Below are 16,464 nucleotides of genomic sequence, written 5' to 3'. Positions count from 1 at the left end.
ACACAACTGCGTGTGTATGTATGCGCGAGTGCATGTGCGTGTGACTTTGTGTGTGTGCGTCTGGCGTCTAATCAATTTGGCCACAAAATCGATTGATAAATAATATATAAACAATTTGGATAGTGTAAATAAAATAGTGCAAAGAGAATAAAAACTGCTGGGCTGATAATATAAAAGAAGGAAGCCGAAGTGTGTAATCAATATAAATATTATGCGCGCATGTTAACAAAAGCGAAATAAATTTGTATTTGCGAGAGCGGCTCGGTGCTCTTTGCAAGTTCTAAACATAAATTTGTGCCTCTCTTGTTGCTCTCCGTCGCTCTCTCCCTCTCTCTCGCGGCCCGGCGCATGACCGAGCTGGTTTGGGCCGTTGGCCAACACTGTCGTTCTTGTTCTCCCGTCTCTCTCAGTCTCGTTGTATTTGTATTGGCCGTGTCTTTGCATTTTCGCTTTTATTATCGTTCTGCGACGGCGGCGGCGACGTTGAAGAATCTAGCCGACTCTTCATCATCCTGTGTAAATACTTGTAATTTAAATAATCTAAATTAATACGAAAGCACACACCGTTAAGGGGAAATCCAAGCGCATCGCGAATGCTTTTTTTAGTGCATGTGTAAGTGCTCCTCCAAACAACAAAAAGTTTTTTCCCCGACGAGACCGTTTTTCGTATTAATTTTTGCCCGTGTGCCTGTTCCTTCTGCCTCGTTTTACATTGTCATCATCGGGTTTCCTTTTCGGCGGCCGCCTGCTTCTGTGTGTGTGTATTTCCAGACCGCTTCTCACATATATTTTGTGCATAAAAATAGTTTGCAAAATTACATAGCGTTTTGCCCGAAATGGTAAAAATCAATTAAGGAGGCGACTGAATAATTCATTTGCGTTTTTTTTTCGGTTAAACATTTGATTTTTCCGATTGTGTATGTGCGTGAGAGTGTGTGTGTGTGTTGTGTGTTTCATTATTTCGCCTTGTTGCCTGTTCCATCGTTTTTCTTCCTTGTCAGCGGCGGCCATTTGGCTGCTCTGCTTCTTCTTTTGCTACTGCTTCCTTCTTCTCCTCCTTCTCTTTACATTTGCACAATTCTCTGCTCTCTCTGTTTCTCTCTCGGGACGCCTTGCATTTGTACACACGAATTTTTCCCAATAAGAACGCATAACAACCGTATTATCACACACTCACACAGACGCAAGGTTAACTAACTGAAATATTTAATAATTCGTTTAATTATTCATTGAGCGCGAGCAGGGGGAGGCAAAGTGCCACGCCCCCACCCGCTACGCCTTTCGGATCCTTCTGCCTTTGTTTTTCACATGTCTCTTTTATGGTTTATCTTTATGTTTGTTTTTATGTTCGTGAGTGTGTGTGTGCGGATTTCCAGGGCCTCTCTGCACTTGTTCGTGCTCGCTCGCTCAAAGGAAAAAAGGAGATTCTCGTAAACAAGAATAAAAAAGTTGAAAAAACCGACCCACAGACATATTCTCGCATTCTTCTCGCAGAAAACTTAACCTCAAATGTTGCGGCCGCCTTGCCTTTCGTCTTCGTTTTGTTTCGTTTCGTTTTCTTCGCCATTCGCTCATCGTCTGCCGGCATCGTTGTTGTTGTTCTTGTTCAGTGTTCTGTGTGTATGTTAATTTTATGTGTTTTCCATTTTCAACGTCCCTCTCTATGCGCCCCGCCCCCTTGCTCTTTTCCTTTTCAGCCGCTGTCTCTGCGCTTTTCACCTCCCTTTGCGGGGGGAGTGCCATAATTCTGTCCAGAAGTTTAGGAAAAGTGCCAGATATCATGGTATAAACTCGCTATTAGTGATTCTCTAAACTATACAAATTACCATTACCTACAGTATTTTTACTTTCTACCCTTTAATTTTTGTTTTTACTTATTATCTTCTTGAAACTAATTCAAAAAGAAATATAATAATAAAATAATTATTATTATAATATTTGCAAAATTCTGTATAAGGTATATTTCGTGACAGTGAATATTGTCTCAGCTGCAGAGTGGGCCCCTAAAATTGTTCAATTTATTTTATTTACAAACAAAAAAATATTCATAAAGTATATTTATTAATTCAATGGGGTTACCCATTACTCTTCTAGAGTATCTTGTGTTTCGATCATCTGTGTACATAGGTGAGCTTATTATATTTTCCGTATCTTTCGGGTATGATTCAGCTATGCGTTGTTCTTCTACGGATAGAATTCTTCTTCTACTTGTTCTTGTGGCTCCTGTTCCTCAAGAGCAGCCCCCGGGCTCCCCCCACTCGCCTAGACAAACTTTGTTATTGTTTTCGTAATGAGGAAATTCATGGCTAGTATTTGTCTTGGTCGTCTTTCAGTCATAGAAGAATTTTCTTTGTTTTTATTCGCCTTCGCCCCTTGTGCGTTTTATTTTGTTGATTATTATGCGCCCTGTCTGCTGTCGGTGTTATCGGATTCCCTTCTTTTACTTTTACCATGACCAGCTCAAAGATTTTATTCGCAGAGAAGTACAGTGAGCTTTATATAATGGAATCCAGCATCCATTTATTATATTTAAAATTCTTTATTATAAAATATTAATCATACTTCCATCTTTTATCTTTACAGTTTGTGTATATTTTCATCATTAAAACGTCGTGTAAATTAAAATTCATCCTAATTATAATTAATAAACTACGTTAAAAAAAACCCCGGAAATTTCAAGAATTCTCAAGCAAAGTAAATCTGTAAAAATTCAAATTTTAACCAATTCTAATACGTAATTATACAATAAAGTTCAGTTTTGTTTTAAGTCCCGTAAAAACCACTGTGTAAAATATTATTCATAATTTTTGTGTAAATTTATGTAAAAAACAACCTACCACGACAACCAAACCAAAACCAAGAAATTAATAATTTTTTTGAGCTAAAGTGAATGGAAGAAAAATCTCCCCAAAATCCTGTAAATTAATGTTAAATATATTAAGAATAAAGTGCGGTTTCTCTACGACAACAAACAAGTGAAAATTTGAAGAGAAAATTAAGCCAATTAAACAAAACAACCATTTGTGAATAGTTCGATTCCCGAGTTCAAAACGCGTGTGACGTTGTGAAAAATTTTGAAAAAAGGAAGCTATCCTTATGGTGATTTCGATATAAATCAAAAAGTGTAGCTATATAACCCAGTTGGCAATACGCGCAAAATTGTCAGCTGCGATAGCTAAGAAAAGCCGTCAAAATTGAGCTCCTAACCGCGCCCACAATCGCCATATCGACGCCTTCGCCGCAGCAGCAACATCAGCAGCAGCAGCAGCAAACGCTCTACCAGCAACATCAACAACAGCAGCAGCAACATTACGGTCCGCCACCGCCCTATTTTCAACAGCTTCATCAGCAACAGCAGCAGCAACACCAGCACAACCAGCAGCAACATATGAAGTTTTTGGGTGGCAACGATGATCGCAATGGCCGCGGAGGCGTCGGCGTTGGCGCCGGCACGGATGCCATTGTGGTAGGATCTCGCGGTGGCGTATCCCAGGATGCTGCCGATGCAGCCGGTGCTGCCGCAGCCGCTGCCGTTGGCTATGTCTTCCAGCAACGTCCCTCCCCGGGAGCAGTGGGCGTCGGCGGTGTAGGTGGCGGCCAGGGAGTGCCTGGTGTTGGAGCCGTCGGTTCGACCTTGCACGAGGCCGCCGCCGCCGAATATGCTGCCCACTTTGCCCAGAAACAACAGCAGACGCGCTGGGCTTGCGGCGACGATGGTCATGGCATGGATGTAAGTATATTTTCGGGAACTATAATTGCTAAACTTATGAAACTGCAGGCAACTTTATAAATGCACTAAAAATTATGAATTTATAAGAAAGGATAGATGTGCCTTTAGTATCCTTTTAATTTTATTAAACGATATTTAAAGCTAAAAGTTTAAATATGTTTGTGCATTTCAAAAATGTTTACAATATTTTCCCCATAAAGTAATGTACACTAAAAGAAGCGGATAAAATCGATTGCATTTTTCCAATTAGCATAATTTTAGCGTTCTCTATTTGTTTTGGGTTGGTTCCTTCTTGATTACTTTTTGTGGCTTTTCCATTTAAGAGTGGGGTTATTTGGGATTCTCTCCACTGTCTTAGTTTGACCTTCACGGATTGTGTAAATGTCTAAGGTTGCTCTCTGCCAAAAATGGTTGCATAAACAGATTATTACAATCTGGCATTGAGACAATGTCAAAGGATTATTGTAAAGGAAAGCTATAGATTGAAGGGTGCAAATCTGAACATAAAATAAGCTATTAACTGGGTTTGGTTCTGGACTATAAAATGCATTTACAAACATTTTTATCTGGGAATCAGTTTGGATGCAAGTATCTATTAACTATGTGTTTGTTCTAAGGTTTATTTATAAAAATTGTAGATTTATTTTCCTAAAACCATATCTTTCCCTGTTCTTATAATTCAGAACCCGGACAAATGGAAATACAATCCGCCAATGAATCCGGCAAATGCAGCTCCTGGCGGACCGCCTGGTAGTGGCAGCAATGGTGGCCCCGGGGCCATTGGAACCATTGGCATGGGCAGCGGATTGGGAAGCATGGGCGGTGGTGGCGGTGCTGGAGGCGGTAATAACGGTGGCTCCGGCACAAACGGTGGACTCCATCATCCATCGATGGCAGCAGCCGCTGCTAATATGGCCGCTATGCAGCAGGCCGCTGCGGTAGCCAAGCACAATCACATGATGTCACAGGCAGCGGCAGCCGTTGCAGCCCAGCAGCATCAACACCAGCAACAACCGCCGCATCCACAGCAGCAACAGCAGCAGCAGGTCCAGAACCAGGGTCATCCACATCACATGATGGGCGGCGGCAATGGTATGGGCAATGGCAACGGCCTGGGCATCCAGCATCCCGGCCAGCAGCAACAGCAACAACAGCAGCAACAGCATCCCGGGCAGTACAACTCGAATCTGCTCAGCCATGCCGCTGCCATGGGTCACATGTCATCCTATGCCCAGTCGGGTGGAAATATGTACGATCATCATGGTGGGGGTATGCACCCCGGAATGAATGGAGGAATGCCAAAGCCACCGCTAGGACCACCTCCTGGAGCCGGAGGACCGCAGGACTATGTATACATGGGCGGCCAGACGACGGTGCCGATGGGTGCGGCAATGATGCCGCCACAGAATCAGTATATGAACAGCTCTGTCGTGGCGGCTGCCAATCGGAATGCAGCGGTGAGTTCAAGATTTATATTTTATTAAAATCTTTGTTGAGTTAGGTAAACCATTGCTATTTAGAGAGGATAGTTCTTAAACCCCTTTCCGTTATGTTCTCTCTAGCTCGGTGTCCAACCCTGGCTAAGATCAATACAAATCATTGCTTGGTTGGCTTGGTTTTTTGTTAAAATGTCACCAGAGTATAGGATTTACCTTTGATTAAATCGATAAGTGGGCCATTGATAAGCCTTGCCTACCGTTAATTGGCTTGCCATGTTTGGCTACCAATCGATACTATTTGTTCACATACAGAATGCTAATTGTTGTTAATTATAAGGTTAGTTGATCAAATATTCAGAAGAATTATTTCATGAAGTTAATCACTGTTACCAATACAACAGTCTTCAAACTACTGGGATTACAGGAAACATTGTTAATAGTAGATACTTTCCTGTAACTAAAGGTGACTCATCCACGACATTCTGTTTTCTGTGAAGTAATAAATAACCTTTATAGATATATCATTACTCGCATCTGTCTCATTATTTGGCGTTTATTGTAACTAACATTCAGCTAAAACCAACTCGACACAATAGCCTAAGTTGTCGCAAAGTGGCCCTAATAGGACTTTTACATGTTTAAATCGAAAGTTTATTTCCAAATAAAATAGAAAGCGGAAAAAACTTTAACCATTCAATTTCATTTCATGATATTTTCTTGTTAGGTTAATCAATAATTTTCCTTGTTGTTGATTGGTTTTTTATGGGTTTTCCCCGTCTACTTCTTCGTGGGTTAGAATTTTTGCGAAAAGTTTTTCCATTTTCATTGGCTAACTTTCATTTGATGTCTTTCTATTTTTTCTTAAAGGTTCTTAAGAGCGAGAGAATTATTTTGAAGGACTTGTTAAATTTTATTGTAGTTATTACTTATTTGAAAGTATGAGAGTCATTTATCAACTAATTTGTGAAATAAAGTAAATATTTTGCAGTCTTCTGCATACTTTTCTGTATTACTAGACTTGGTAGAGTTTATAAAGAGTTTTGCGTATTTTCGCTTACTATATACTCTTTGTATATAAGATAAGATATAATTGCTAAAGAACTTACCATAATATTTAGATACTTTGACCAATCTTCTCGCTGGCTCTTCATTCTTTGTTCTTCTCGCTGTGTGTGCTGTGCTGCTTTATTACATGTCTTTGCCCCGCTGTTAATGGAGATAAATGTGGTAATACAGGCGAGAAGAGATGAACGGGGCGGGGCTGATGAGATACTACATGGATAGATCCCAGTCCGGTTGCAATTTTTCAGCCTTATAAAGCCAGAACATTGCACACATGCCTTGGAAACACACCACAGCACACACGCACACCTGAGACTTACCACCACTCACCTGTCTGTCCGTAAATCTGATGGCTTGAGAACTCGACGACGACTGCTGCTACTGGTATTTTAGCCAGAAACAACAACTTGTCGGAATTTAACAAGTGAAAGAATTTAATACGAATTCTGCGACAGGGACCTAATGAGCTCTTGATGATGATGATGATGATATTGCTGACTGAGAAGTCGAAGAAGTTCTCGTTGTTATGTCACAATTGTTTATAGGAAAAGCAATTTTAATTAAAGAATTTCACCCGTCGTCTGGCCTTACGCTCACCTGTTCGTGGCCTCTCCTTTCCACCTCCAGGTGATTCCCTTACTGTCGCATTGCCCTGCAATTTCCTTTTCACTTCCTTCGCAAACACATACAAGTGTCGGGCTGTTGGCTCACAATCGATTATGCTTTTATCAAGCAAATTGTCGAATGAATATTTTTCTTCTAAGATTGAACTCCAAATACACTTTCCTTGTCTGATTGTGAACCGATTCGACCTTGGCGATTGCAGGGGCCCTCTTTGCAACTACTTCTTATATTGAAAGATTAGACATCCTGGACTTACTTTTGTATTTTTGGACTCTAGATTTTATTCAATGTATTTTTTTCACTCACCAGAAAGAGTATTTAAAGTTATTCGTATTTTCCGTTATAACTTTTGTGGCCCTTTCTATTTTTTTTTACATATTTCTTTGCCACAACTTCCTTTTGTGCATACATTGTGCAGTCTTCTCTCTTTGAGAACGAAGAACCACCAAAGGCAAGCTCTGAATAGGAGGAGAATATTTATTGCATTTATGCGAGCGGCAGGAGGCATAAGAAGAAGCAGAAGAAACGGAACGGAAAAGGACCCCCAAGCATGAGGAGGACGACAACAAAAAGTAACTTGGTCCTCTGCTCCTCGGTGTTGTTCCTTCGCCATGAAAAAAGGGAAGATGAATGGAAAGCAGAAGTCGTGCCAAAAGAGAGCTTCAGCAAAGTTTATGTTGTTGTCCGGTCCTCCTGTTTTTCTCATATTTCTCTTATTCCTCTCTACCTTTTAGCGTCTGGCACTGTTACTCTAGTTTTTTTTTCCCCTTTAACTTACTGGATTTGCTCCAATCACAGTATGCATTACTTTGTGGTTACTTAGTTTGAAAATTTGCAGGAAATCTTTTTAAATGATTCCCCTAGATGAATTTTCTTTGGACCGTCAGTTACATTTGCTCATTATGTAATTTAATTATATTTATTTTTCTTTTGTTTATTTTTCATAATTTTCATGTTCTTTCTAGTGCATTTTTTTTATATTATTATTTTCAATATTTCCCAAAAATATCTTTATAATATTATTTAATTCTGCCACGAGGAAGTCCCCTCTGTAGCTTGATACACTTGTTTTGTGGACGATAAGGAATTACAGCAACGGCAACTGCAGCAATTCGCCAAACTCCATGATTATGATTCCTCTCTTCTTTTGCCTCCCCCGCACTTGCCACGTGCTATACCTCTCCCTCTCGCACCTATTATTTTCCTTCCACCCCATCTAGCTTCTAGAACTATGTGTATCTCGCCGTTCTCCTCCGTTCTTTCGGCTCTCGCTTGCACTCACGGTGGGGCTGCGTGTGTTTGGCGCTCTTGTTGATGTCGTAGGTCATTGATTTGCGCTTAACAGCCGGGCGGAACGAACGGAATGGCATGGAATGGAATAGATTGGATAGGGGAGTAGGAGAGTGGGGCGGAGCAAGAGAGGTGCGACGATGATTCTTCTTGCCTCAGTGCTTTTTTTTGTTTTTGTGTTGGCTTTGCTTATTGTTTCACTTGCGTTACTTTGTTGTTGTTGCCCTGCATGTGGCGCATTCGGCTTCCCTCTGGTTCCTACTTCTTATTCGTCTTCTGTGCGGTGTTCTTATTACTTGCGATTCTTTCATGTTGTCTCTGCTGTGCTGTGCTTACTCATCCTCCGCCAATTCCCATCCTCATCCAGTCCACCCACTTTTTCCTCCCGCGCCCTGTATCTTTTTTTTTTTCCTGCGCGTAATGATTTGAGTTTGTGTATGTGTGTTTTGTCTCTGTGTGAGGCATCTGATTTTGAGCGCAGCTTTTTTCCCCCCGTTTCGCTTGCGTTTTCTGGTTGGATAATGGGTTTCCTAATTGGAACATCTCTGTTAAGAAGCTTTTCGAGCATTGTTGTTGTCCTCCTTTTCGGGTTTTTTGTGCAGCAATTCGTTTGAAAAGAATTAAAAAGGTCTACAATTCGTTACTTCCCATTTAAATTAATAATTAGATGCTAGACTTTAATCTTTTTAAATATGTCGTGTAAATGTTGACTGTGTTATATGTATCTTCATTTAGATTATATTGGGTATCTGAGGAATTGAGTTTTTGTATCTTGAAAAGTATTCGAAATAAGAAACATTTAAAAGTCTCAAAAATATTCATAATAAGAGACTGAGGATCGATAAAGATTTGCATTAAATTTGCTTTGTAATATTTCTGTGGCTTTATTTATTTTATCTCTTTCCCATTTTCCGAGTTTGCAATTTCCCATTCTCCTATTTCACGCCAACTTCGTTTTTATTCTCCTATTTCCGTACCACTGCCCCTCCTTGGCCAGCCCCATTCTCATAAACGTTTACGTTCTAATTGAACAAATGCCGATCAGCCATCACTCTGTCTCTCTTTCTCGTGATCCCCTTTTCGGTCGCTCCTGCGATGCTAGCCAATTAGCTAAAATGATTGCCATTTTCCAACATCCAAGTCGCGCTTTGCTTTGATGATAATGATGGAAAATGTGTGTTTGTTGTTATTTTCTCAGGCTACAGTGGAGGTTCTATAAATTGATTAACCACGAATTACATGAGAAATACTTTTTTTTAATCTAAAAAGCTTTTTATAACAAAAATAGTATTTAATGGTTTAAAATCATAATTTTGTATCTGAATCTTAGATCTAAAATTAGTACTCAATCTGTCTAATCGAAAAGGAAAACTTCTCTGAGAGTCTAGGTTCTTGTAAACATTAACATGGCAGAGACTTTATCTGGTTAAAACATTTTACTGGTGAAACGAAGAAAGCTTTGTAAACTCTTCGGGGTGCCCACTGTACTTAAAAAATTAGATTTATGGAAGTAATTTCCATTAGCGTAACGTATAAAGAAACACAACTTATAGTTACGGTGGCGAGATTTCTTTAGATTCGCTGAAAATTAGGCTTGTGGAAGTTAAATTGTTGTATTTGTTGTTGCGTGTGGCAAATGCAATAACGTTAACTTCCATCGGCTTTGATTGATTTGCATTGCCGATTGTAGACCTGGTTTAGTTTCTCTCTTGCTCGCACTTGGGCTCTCTTTCTCCGTATCTCGCTTTCTGGTCTCCACTTCTCACTTGTGGGGTGGTTGCGTTTTTTATTGTTGCCACATTTATCTTTTGGCACGTTTTCCTCGATTATCTCAACAGAAACCGGGTGGTCAGCTGAGATGGAAGCAGCTGCTCTATGCGTCACGCTCAGTCCTCTCTCGGAGTCTCCACCATCTCCCTGTAGAGCTCACCATGCTCACACTCATTTCGTATTAATTAAATAAAGCATTTCAAACGCAGCGGCAAATTGTTTGACAATTTAATTTCGTATTACTGTTTGACTTGGCTCTCCAAACGCTTTTAATTGCCAGCAACTGTCGCGAGCAATTTGATTACTTGGAGGTTAAGTCGGGCAAATTAGAGGTGTAGCTTATTGATTTGGTTAAGCGGTTTGTAACCATTGCTAAGATAATTTAAAGTTTTTTTTTTTTATTTTACGCCCCAGTATATTTATTATTTCATACGACAAGCTCCAAGGAAATAAAAATAAATGGTTAAAAAAGCATATAACTGAAATCCAAACTTTTTTAAATGGCAACAGTGCGTATGAGTAATCAAGAATTTAAGTCTATTTTTCTTGAGACCCTACATTTACACAACTTTGATTTGTGTTTTGTTGAACGTAAAGTTCTTTAAAAAATATGACGAATGAATTTTATAAAACCCTTTCGTGATTTTCTTTTATTCCAAATCGTCAAATATTTTTATGTATAAAGAAAAGGCATTTAAAGGTCTCCAATAGCCCGTCTTTACTTTGTTTCCCTTGCTCTTCGCTTTGTAATCAAACAGCTGCTTGAGCTTGTGTTTGCAAATCATGATCACTTAGTCTGCGCTCACAAACACACACACTTTGTTCACAAAGCCTCAGAGAGAGAGGGAGAAACTAAGAGCGAGCTTGACTGCCCACACAACACCAACAACACCAACGCGCCTCGTAAGCTCGACTCTCTTTTCAACGCCTTGGTCTCTCGAATTACGTAAAAAGCAAGCCAAGTAAGAAAGCTCCAGTTGAGTGTGGTCGACTGTTAGATACCCCTTATCTAAATCATCTGTGGCGAGAGCGTTTTTATTGCTTTTTACTTTGATGTTTATCATCCACATGTACTTCAAATTTATACCCCTATTTAATATGTGCATATTCACTTTAAAATATACTTAATCTGCGTGCAACGGACTATCGGATATTAAAATGTCCGGTGATGGCAACACTTTATAAGCACGTATTCTATGTTTTGGGACCCTTAAGCTTTATAATTTTTTTGGTTACCACTAAGTAATTATACCCTTGTACTCTATGGCTACCGGGTATAAAAACTATGCCAAATGCGGCTTAGCAAACACAAACAGAGACACAGATAGAATGCTAAGCTTGCACGTGTGCGGCTGAGAGGGAGAGAGGCGCCTCGCCTTCTCTCCCCCTTTCGCAGCATAAATTGTTGCTGATTATGTTATTGTCAGTCAACAGCTGCTCGCTCGCTCGCGCCCTCTCACTCCCGCGCTCACCTGCGTCCCCATCCAGGTAGCTCTCTCTCCCTTGCTCTGCCGCTCTCGCTTATAATTTTTTTTTTCGCGAACGCTATGCCGCCGCTGGGGAGCGTAGAATTTTCAGTTTGGCCGCAACAGTTGACTCGTCTGCATGGGATTTAAACAAATGAGAGGAGGAGCCCCCGCCGCCAGTTCGTGTGTCGATCGTTAAGCACGTTTTTTGTTTCTTGCCGCAAAAGAAATAATAAAAGCAGAAGAAACAAAAAGGGAAGAAAACGACAAAATAAAAACCACCGACCGGACAAGTGAAAATTTACTTAACAAAATGTTTTAAGTGTACTTGTTGTGTGTGTGTTTGTACATAGTTGTATATAGTTGGTGTATGTAAATTGGTTTGTGCGTGCGAAAAGAGCAGCTGAGATATTCCAAATTCCGAATCAATATATTGAGTTTGTGAATAAATCATTAATCTATATATACCGAAAAAGATATATATCGTACATATATATGTATATATAAACGCGGTGTTGTCCCCACGAAAGAAAGAAAGAAGAAGAATCACCAGGCCGCAAAAAAGTAAAAAAAAAAAGAAAAAAGAAATAAAAGCCAGTGTAACGTGTTTCGCTAACCCTGTCCCTTTCTTTCGCGCTCGCTCGCTCTCGCCACCCATCTCTGTCGCGCACTGGATCCGTGTGTTCTTTGGGATCTCGCCCTCACGCTCACACAGCCTATCCAATGATGAAATTACTTTACGACGACTTTATGTTGGACCCTCGCACCGCCGAGGATGTTGCACTCACGCAGGAAATGGTAAATGACACATACAGATCGTCTCTCTGTAGTTTCCTTAACCCTTCTGGACACCTGTCCCTAATAATTGGGGGTAAAGGTGTGCAAAAAATGAAGAGGATATTGGGAATTACCCATGGTAATCTAAAATAATTTAATCTTAGAAAAAAGGAAGGACTATGTAAAGAAACCTAGGTCGTTGACAAATGATAATAATATAATGAGTAAAATGTTGTCACAAGTTCACATTTATAAAAAGAAGTTCAATCTAATCAAGCAACATTTTACATTTAAGAAGCTTTAATTTCATCTAATGACTGAATATGTCAGATTCACAAGAAAGGGTTAAGCTGAGACACATCATACACACACTTGCGCAAATGTACTATCTTTTATGGAGAGAGGAATTATGATTGATTGCTTCGTGGCAATTGTAAAGAAGACAGCTAGAAGTTCAGTCCGCTTAGACTGTCTTCAGAGCCAACCGGTTAATGATTGAGTCTACATCTAATTGCTTCTGCTCTTGATATTCGTTAATTGCTTTTAAACGCTGTCATTCCACCTGCTCTCCGAGGTCTGTAATGTAATTTGATCGCAAATGTTTGCCAGTATTTACTTGGCAATGTATACCTTTCGTATGAATATCAACATAACCAATCTGATAAACTAGCTTACTGTGATAAAAGATAGACAACAAGGCAAATCAATCAGCTAGCTTTAAGTTGCTTTATAAATGCCGATAACATATCTGAAGGAATATATTACTGTCGTTGATAATTTGAATACATTTTATTTAATGGAAATAATGGAATACAAATTAGTTGACCGTGTAATTGATCATATTACTACGCCATCGACTGTTCTCACTAGGGCCGTTAATCAGTAAATTGAGTTGAACACTAAATGAAATGGAATGATCATTTAAAGCACTAAAAAAGGGGGAGGGCCATAAAAGATATTTAAAATAATTTAAATAGCTGCAGTTACTTCCCTTTGCACGCACACACTGACTACAGGAGATAAGCGAGACACGTTTCATTCATGCTCTTCTTGTTACTGCTGCTATTAGATAATGGCACAACAAAAAAATGTACACTGGGAAAAATTTATGGAATTTATTTAAATTAAAATAATTAAGAACATATGAATGTTTCTTTAATTCTAAAAAATAAAAAGTGGATATTTTGTGGCTTCAGTTGTGTGTCAATCTTGTATCTTTGCATTCATCAATGCCATTTTTTATGTAAATTGTATAGATATGATTAAAGATTGACAAATAACTGAATTTATTTTATATACATTTGGAGTCTAAATAAATAAACTATTTCAACGATAGTTTTAAGTATTTTCTTGCGAAAGATACACTTCGAAGATCTTATTGTATTTATTGTTTGTTTCTAGTGTAGCCTCCCGATCTAAATCCCAGAGTAGCAAGCAGCGTAGCTTTGGTTTTGCCTCTGTCGCTATTTGCCCGATTGTGGGGCCTGAGTTCTATAGATAAAAGCGTTTTTGCGGTTACCTTCCCCCTCGGAATGTGGCTCTGCCTTCGTCTCTGCTGACTGCAGTTGATTTTTTAGCTTTTTCTTTCATTTCATTCATTCATTGGGTTTGTTTTTTCCACTCTGGCAATTGTTTTTGTATGCATTTCACGTAGCTTTAACCCCACAGAACTGTAAACTGTAAAGTGAGCAGATTCAGAACCAGAAACAGAACCAGAAGAGGGTTCTGTTCCTCGTGAAGGGAGAATGGGATTTTATGCTATCTGCCCCTACCGACCGGTTGGTTTGTTCGTTCATCGTTTTCTTTTTCGCTTTTTTTTTCGAGGGAATTTACATGAAAATAAATATTTTCCGGTTTCAATTATATATGCGATGTTTTTTTTTTGCCTTTGACCGACGAACACAGTGCCCCCACCTTTGGCTGTTTTCCTCCCCGAATTTCCCGTATTTTCACATATTTTTTCCCCCCGATCTATTTCACGCTTGATTGCATTGCGTCTGCCTGAAGTGAAGCGAACTCGCTGACTGATTAGGCTCTATATATGTGGCCCGAATTGGCTTTTAGCCAATTTCAGGGGCGTGGCGATGTCAAACGGCAGATGACAGTCGTCGCCCGATAAGGGCATGGCTCTTATTCGTTTATATACATTTATTTATTCACAAATGGTAAATGGTAATCCAATTTGAATCCGCTTAAATTGTAACCATTGAAACCCATTATGAGGTGACACCTTGGGGGCTGTTTTCCTCGATTGGAATAATGAATCTGAGGAGGGTCCTCGTCAACATTTCAATTGTCTGCTTTGCAATGTTACTTTTGCAATTTTGCATTAATCAACGGAATTCATTTATGACAAATAAATACACATGTAAATTTAAAACAAGAGTGGGATATGTATTCAACCTTACATTTTCATGTAAATTATTACAAAAAAAAAATTAAAATAACTGGATGAACACGACAGCATTTCTAGAATTTAAAGCAAGTCATATAATTCCCAACTGGTTTTAACGTCCTTGCAGTGAATGCAGTGGCGAGCACCTGTGGATACATGCTGAGCTATAATATTTGCGTTATTACATAGTTACTTAAATGACTACAAAATACTTAGCAATGTTATCCATTAAAGGTATTAATGAAAATGCGTAATCATTGCTTGTCTTTTTACGCTTTTATTACATCTTACCAATTTGTCCATCTGCTTTAGACAAGTTGTTTATCATTTAATTTAGTTCTCCACTAAAGCATGTTATTTCTGTTAGCCATCGGTATTCAACTCTATAAATTTACCAAGAGACCTAGTGCCAAAGCAAACTTGAGTTATGTAATAAAGATTTACACACCGAAAGAGATAAAAGATAGCCACAGTGACAGAGCCAACGACAGGCCAGTCTCGACACCTTGGCCAAAACGGATTGACTTATTGTACTCTGGGGACCTAACCAACAGACAGGCGGGACAATTGCCGGACAAGAGGACAAACTGACGGACAAGGCGGACAATTACCGGACGAAGGCGCCGGAAATGTTTGCAGCAGCAACCGTGAAGTGGAGAGTAGAAATTGGTTTAAATAGGAAAGTCAGAGGGGCCAAAGGAGTGATGACAATTCCACAGACAGGCGACGGAAGACACGACAGTCCAACTTATGCGGCGATGGTGGAAAGGGTTGAGGGCCGTGGCTGAATCCAATAACAATAACAATGACAACAAAGTTGCTGCTGAATTATAAGGGAAAGATGGAGAAATGCAACAATTCTTGGTTTATATATATTTTTGTGTGCTGCGAATGCAAGTCACGTGACTTAGTTTAACATTAAGAACTTTTCCCTGTGGCGATCAACTTGCAACTTTTCCCTTAGTTCACGCTGCGCGGAAAATTCACTGGCTTTACAGGTAACTTTTCAAAAGCATCAAAAGTTGCAAGAAAATTGCAGTTGGCAGGTGTGTGATTAGGAGGTAGTTGGGTGATATTTTAAATCAAGTGAAAATTAATATGAAATAATAAATAATTTCTTATTAAATTTAGTTAAAAGATCGTATTAATATGTTTTAAATACGGCTTATATGATGAATATATATTTCAATTTACAGAAAATTACAATTATCAGTGCTAAGAACTTAAAGTTTACCTAACTCAGTATTTTCTTCAATGAATTAAACACCTTGGACAGGTTTATTGCTTCTGGATAATCCTCTTTATAACAATTAATCTTGTAAAATTTATTGAAGCTTAGCTGGCGGCTGCTTTTAGCCAAGTATACACAGCAAAGTAAAACCATTTAGCGTTGCATTGCACTCTTTATTTATATTTTTCTTCCCCTTCTCTGGGTTTTTGTGTGAAAGCCAAATAAATATGCAGCAGCGAAGTCGACTGTTGAAAACAGCAATAAACGCATTTCTCAGCCAGGCTGCAATTTTATTTTTTGTTTTGTTTCGTTTTGCAAACAAAAAGCAATGAGACCGACCACCAAGAGAAACAAAATCGATAGTCGCGAAGAGCCGAAAATAACTGCGAATATTCAGATACAGATACAAATGCAGATACAGAAACCGAGAATATTATCCAGAAATATAATAATATAAATGTGCAAGAGAGAACAGTCTGTCAAATTCAGTGACAGCTGGAAATGTGGAGCTAGATAAAAAGATTTAAATAATAAGGGAATCATTTTCCTCTACACACTAACTAGCATAGGTAATTTACCTTCTGTAAAATAATAACAATTCAGAGAGGAAATTTACTTTGCAAAGCTTAAGTTTCTCTGACATTATATAAACAGAATATCATTACCATAAACCCATTTGG

The 16,464-nt window shown here is 39.1% G+C and overlaps 1 protein-coding gene and 1 long non-coding RNA gene across 6 annotated transcripts in view; one reads left to right on the top strand and one right to left on the bottom strand.

The window, feature by feature from the left end:
- pum (pumilio) overlaps positions 1 to 16,464 on the top strand; it is a 190,843-nt gene that overhangs the window by 237 nt on the left and 174,142 nt on the right. For 3 of the 5 annotated variants that reach the window (XM_041774579.2, XM_070287518.1, XM_070287516.1), the window contains exons 1-3: positions 476 to 613; positions 2,584 to 3,730; positions 4,414 to 5,187. In XM_041774579.2, the coding sequence (XP_041630513.1) occupies positions 3,389 to 3,730; positions 4,414 to 5,187 (1,116 nt within the window). In that variant the 5' untranslated portion in view covers positions 476 to 613; positions 2,584 to 3,388. Of the gene's footprint in view, positions 1 to 475; positions 614 to 2,583; positions 3,731 to 4,413; positions 5,188 to 11,547; positions 12,180 to 16,464 lie in introns of those variants that run through there. The other 2 variants (XM_070287517.1, XM_017163024.3) reach the window with 2 other exon arrangements.
- LOC108072043 (uncharacterized) lies at positions 167 to 705 on the bottom strand. Its single transcript, XR_001770603.3, has 2 exons — positions 565 to 705; positions 167 to 512 (listed from the first exon to the last, which is right to left on the bottom strand). It is a non-coding gene; the product is annotated as an uncharacterized lncRNA (long non-coding RNA).

This window comes from Drosophila kikkawai, chromosome 3R (genome assembly GCF_030179895.1).
Source record: "Drosophila kikkawai strain 14028-0561.14 chromosome 3R, DkikHiC1v2, whole genome shotgun sequence".
In the NCBI taxonomy this organism is placed as follows: Eukaryota; Metazoa; Arthropoda; class Insecta; order Diptera; family Drosophilidae; genus Drosophila; species Drosophila kikkawai.
This window is presented reverse-complemented; position numbering and strand designations above follow the sequence as displayed.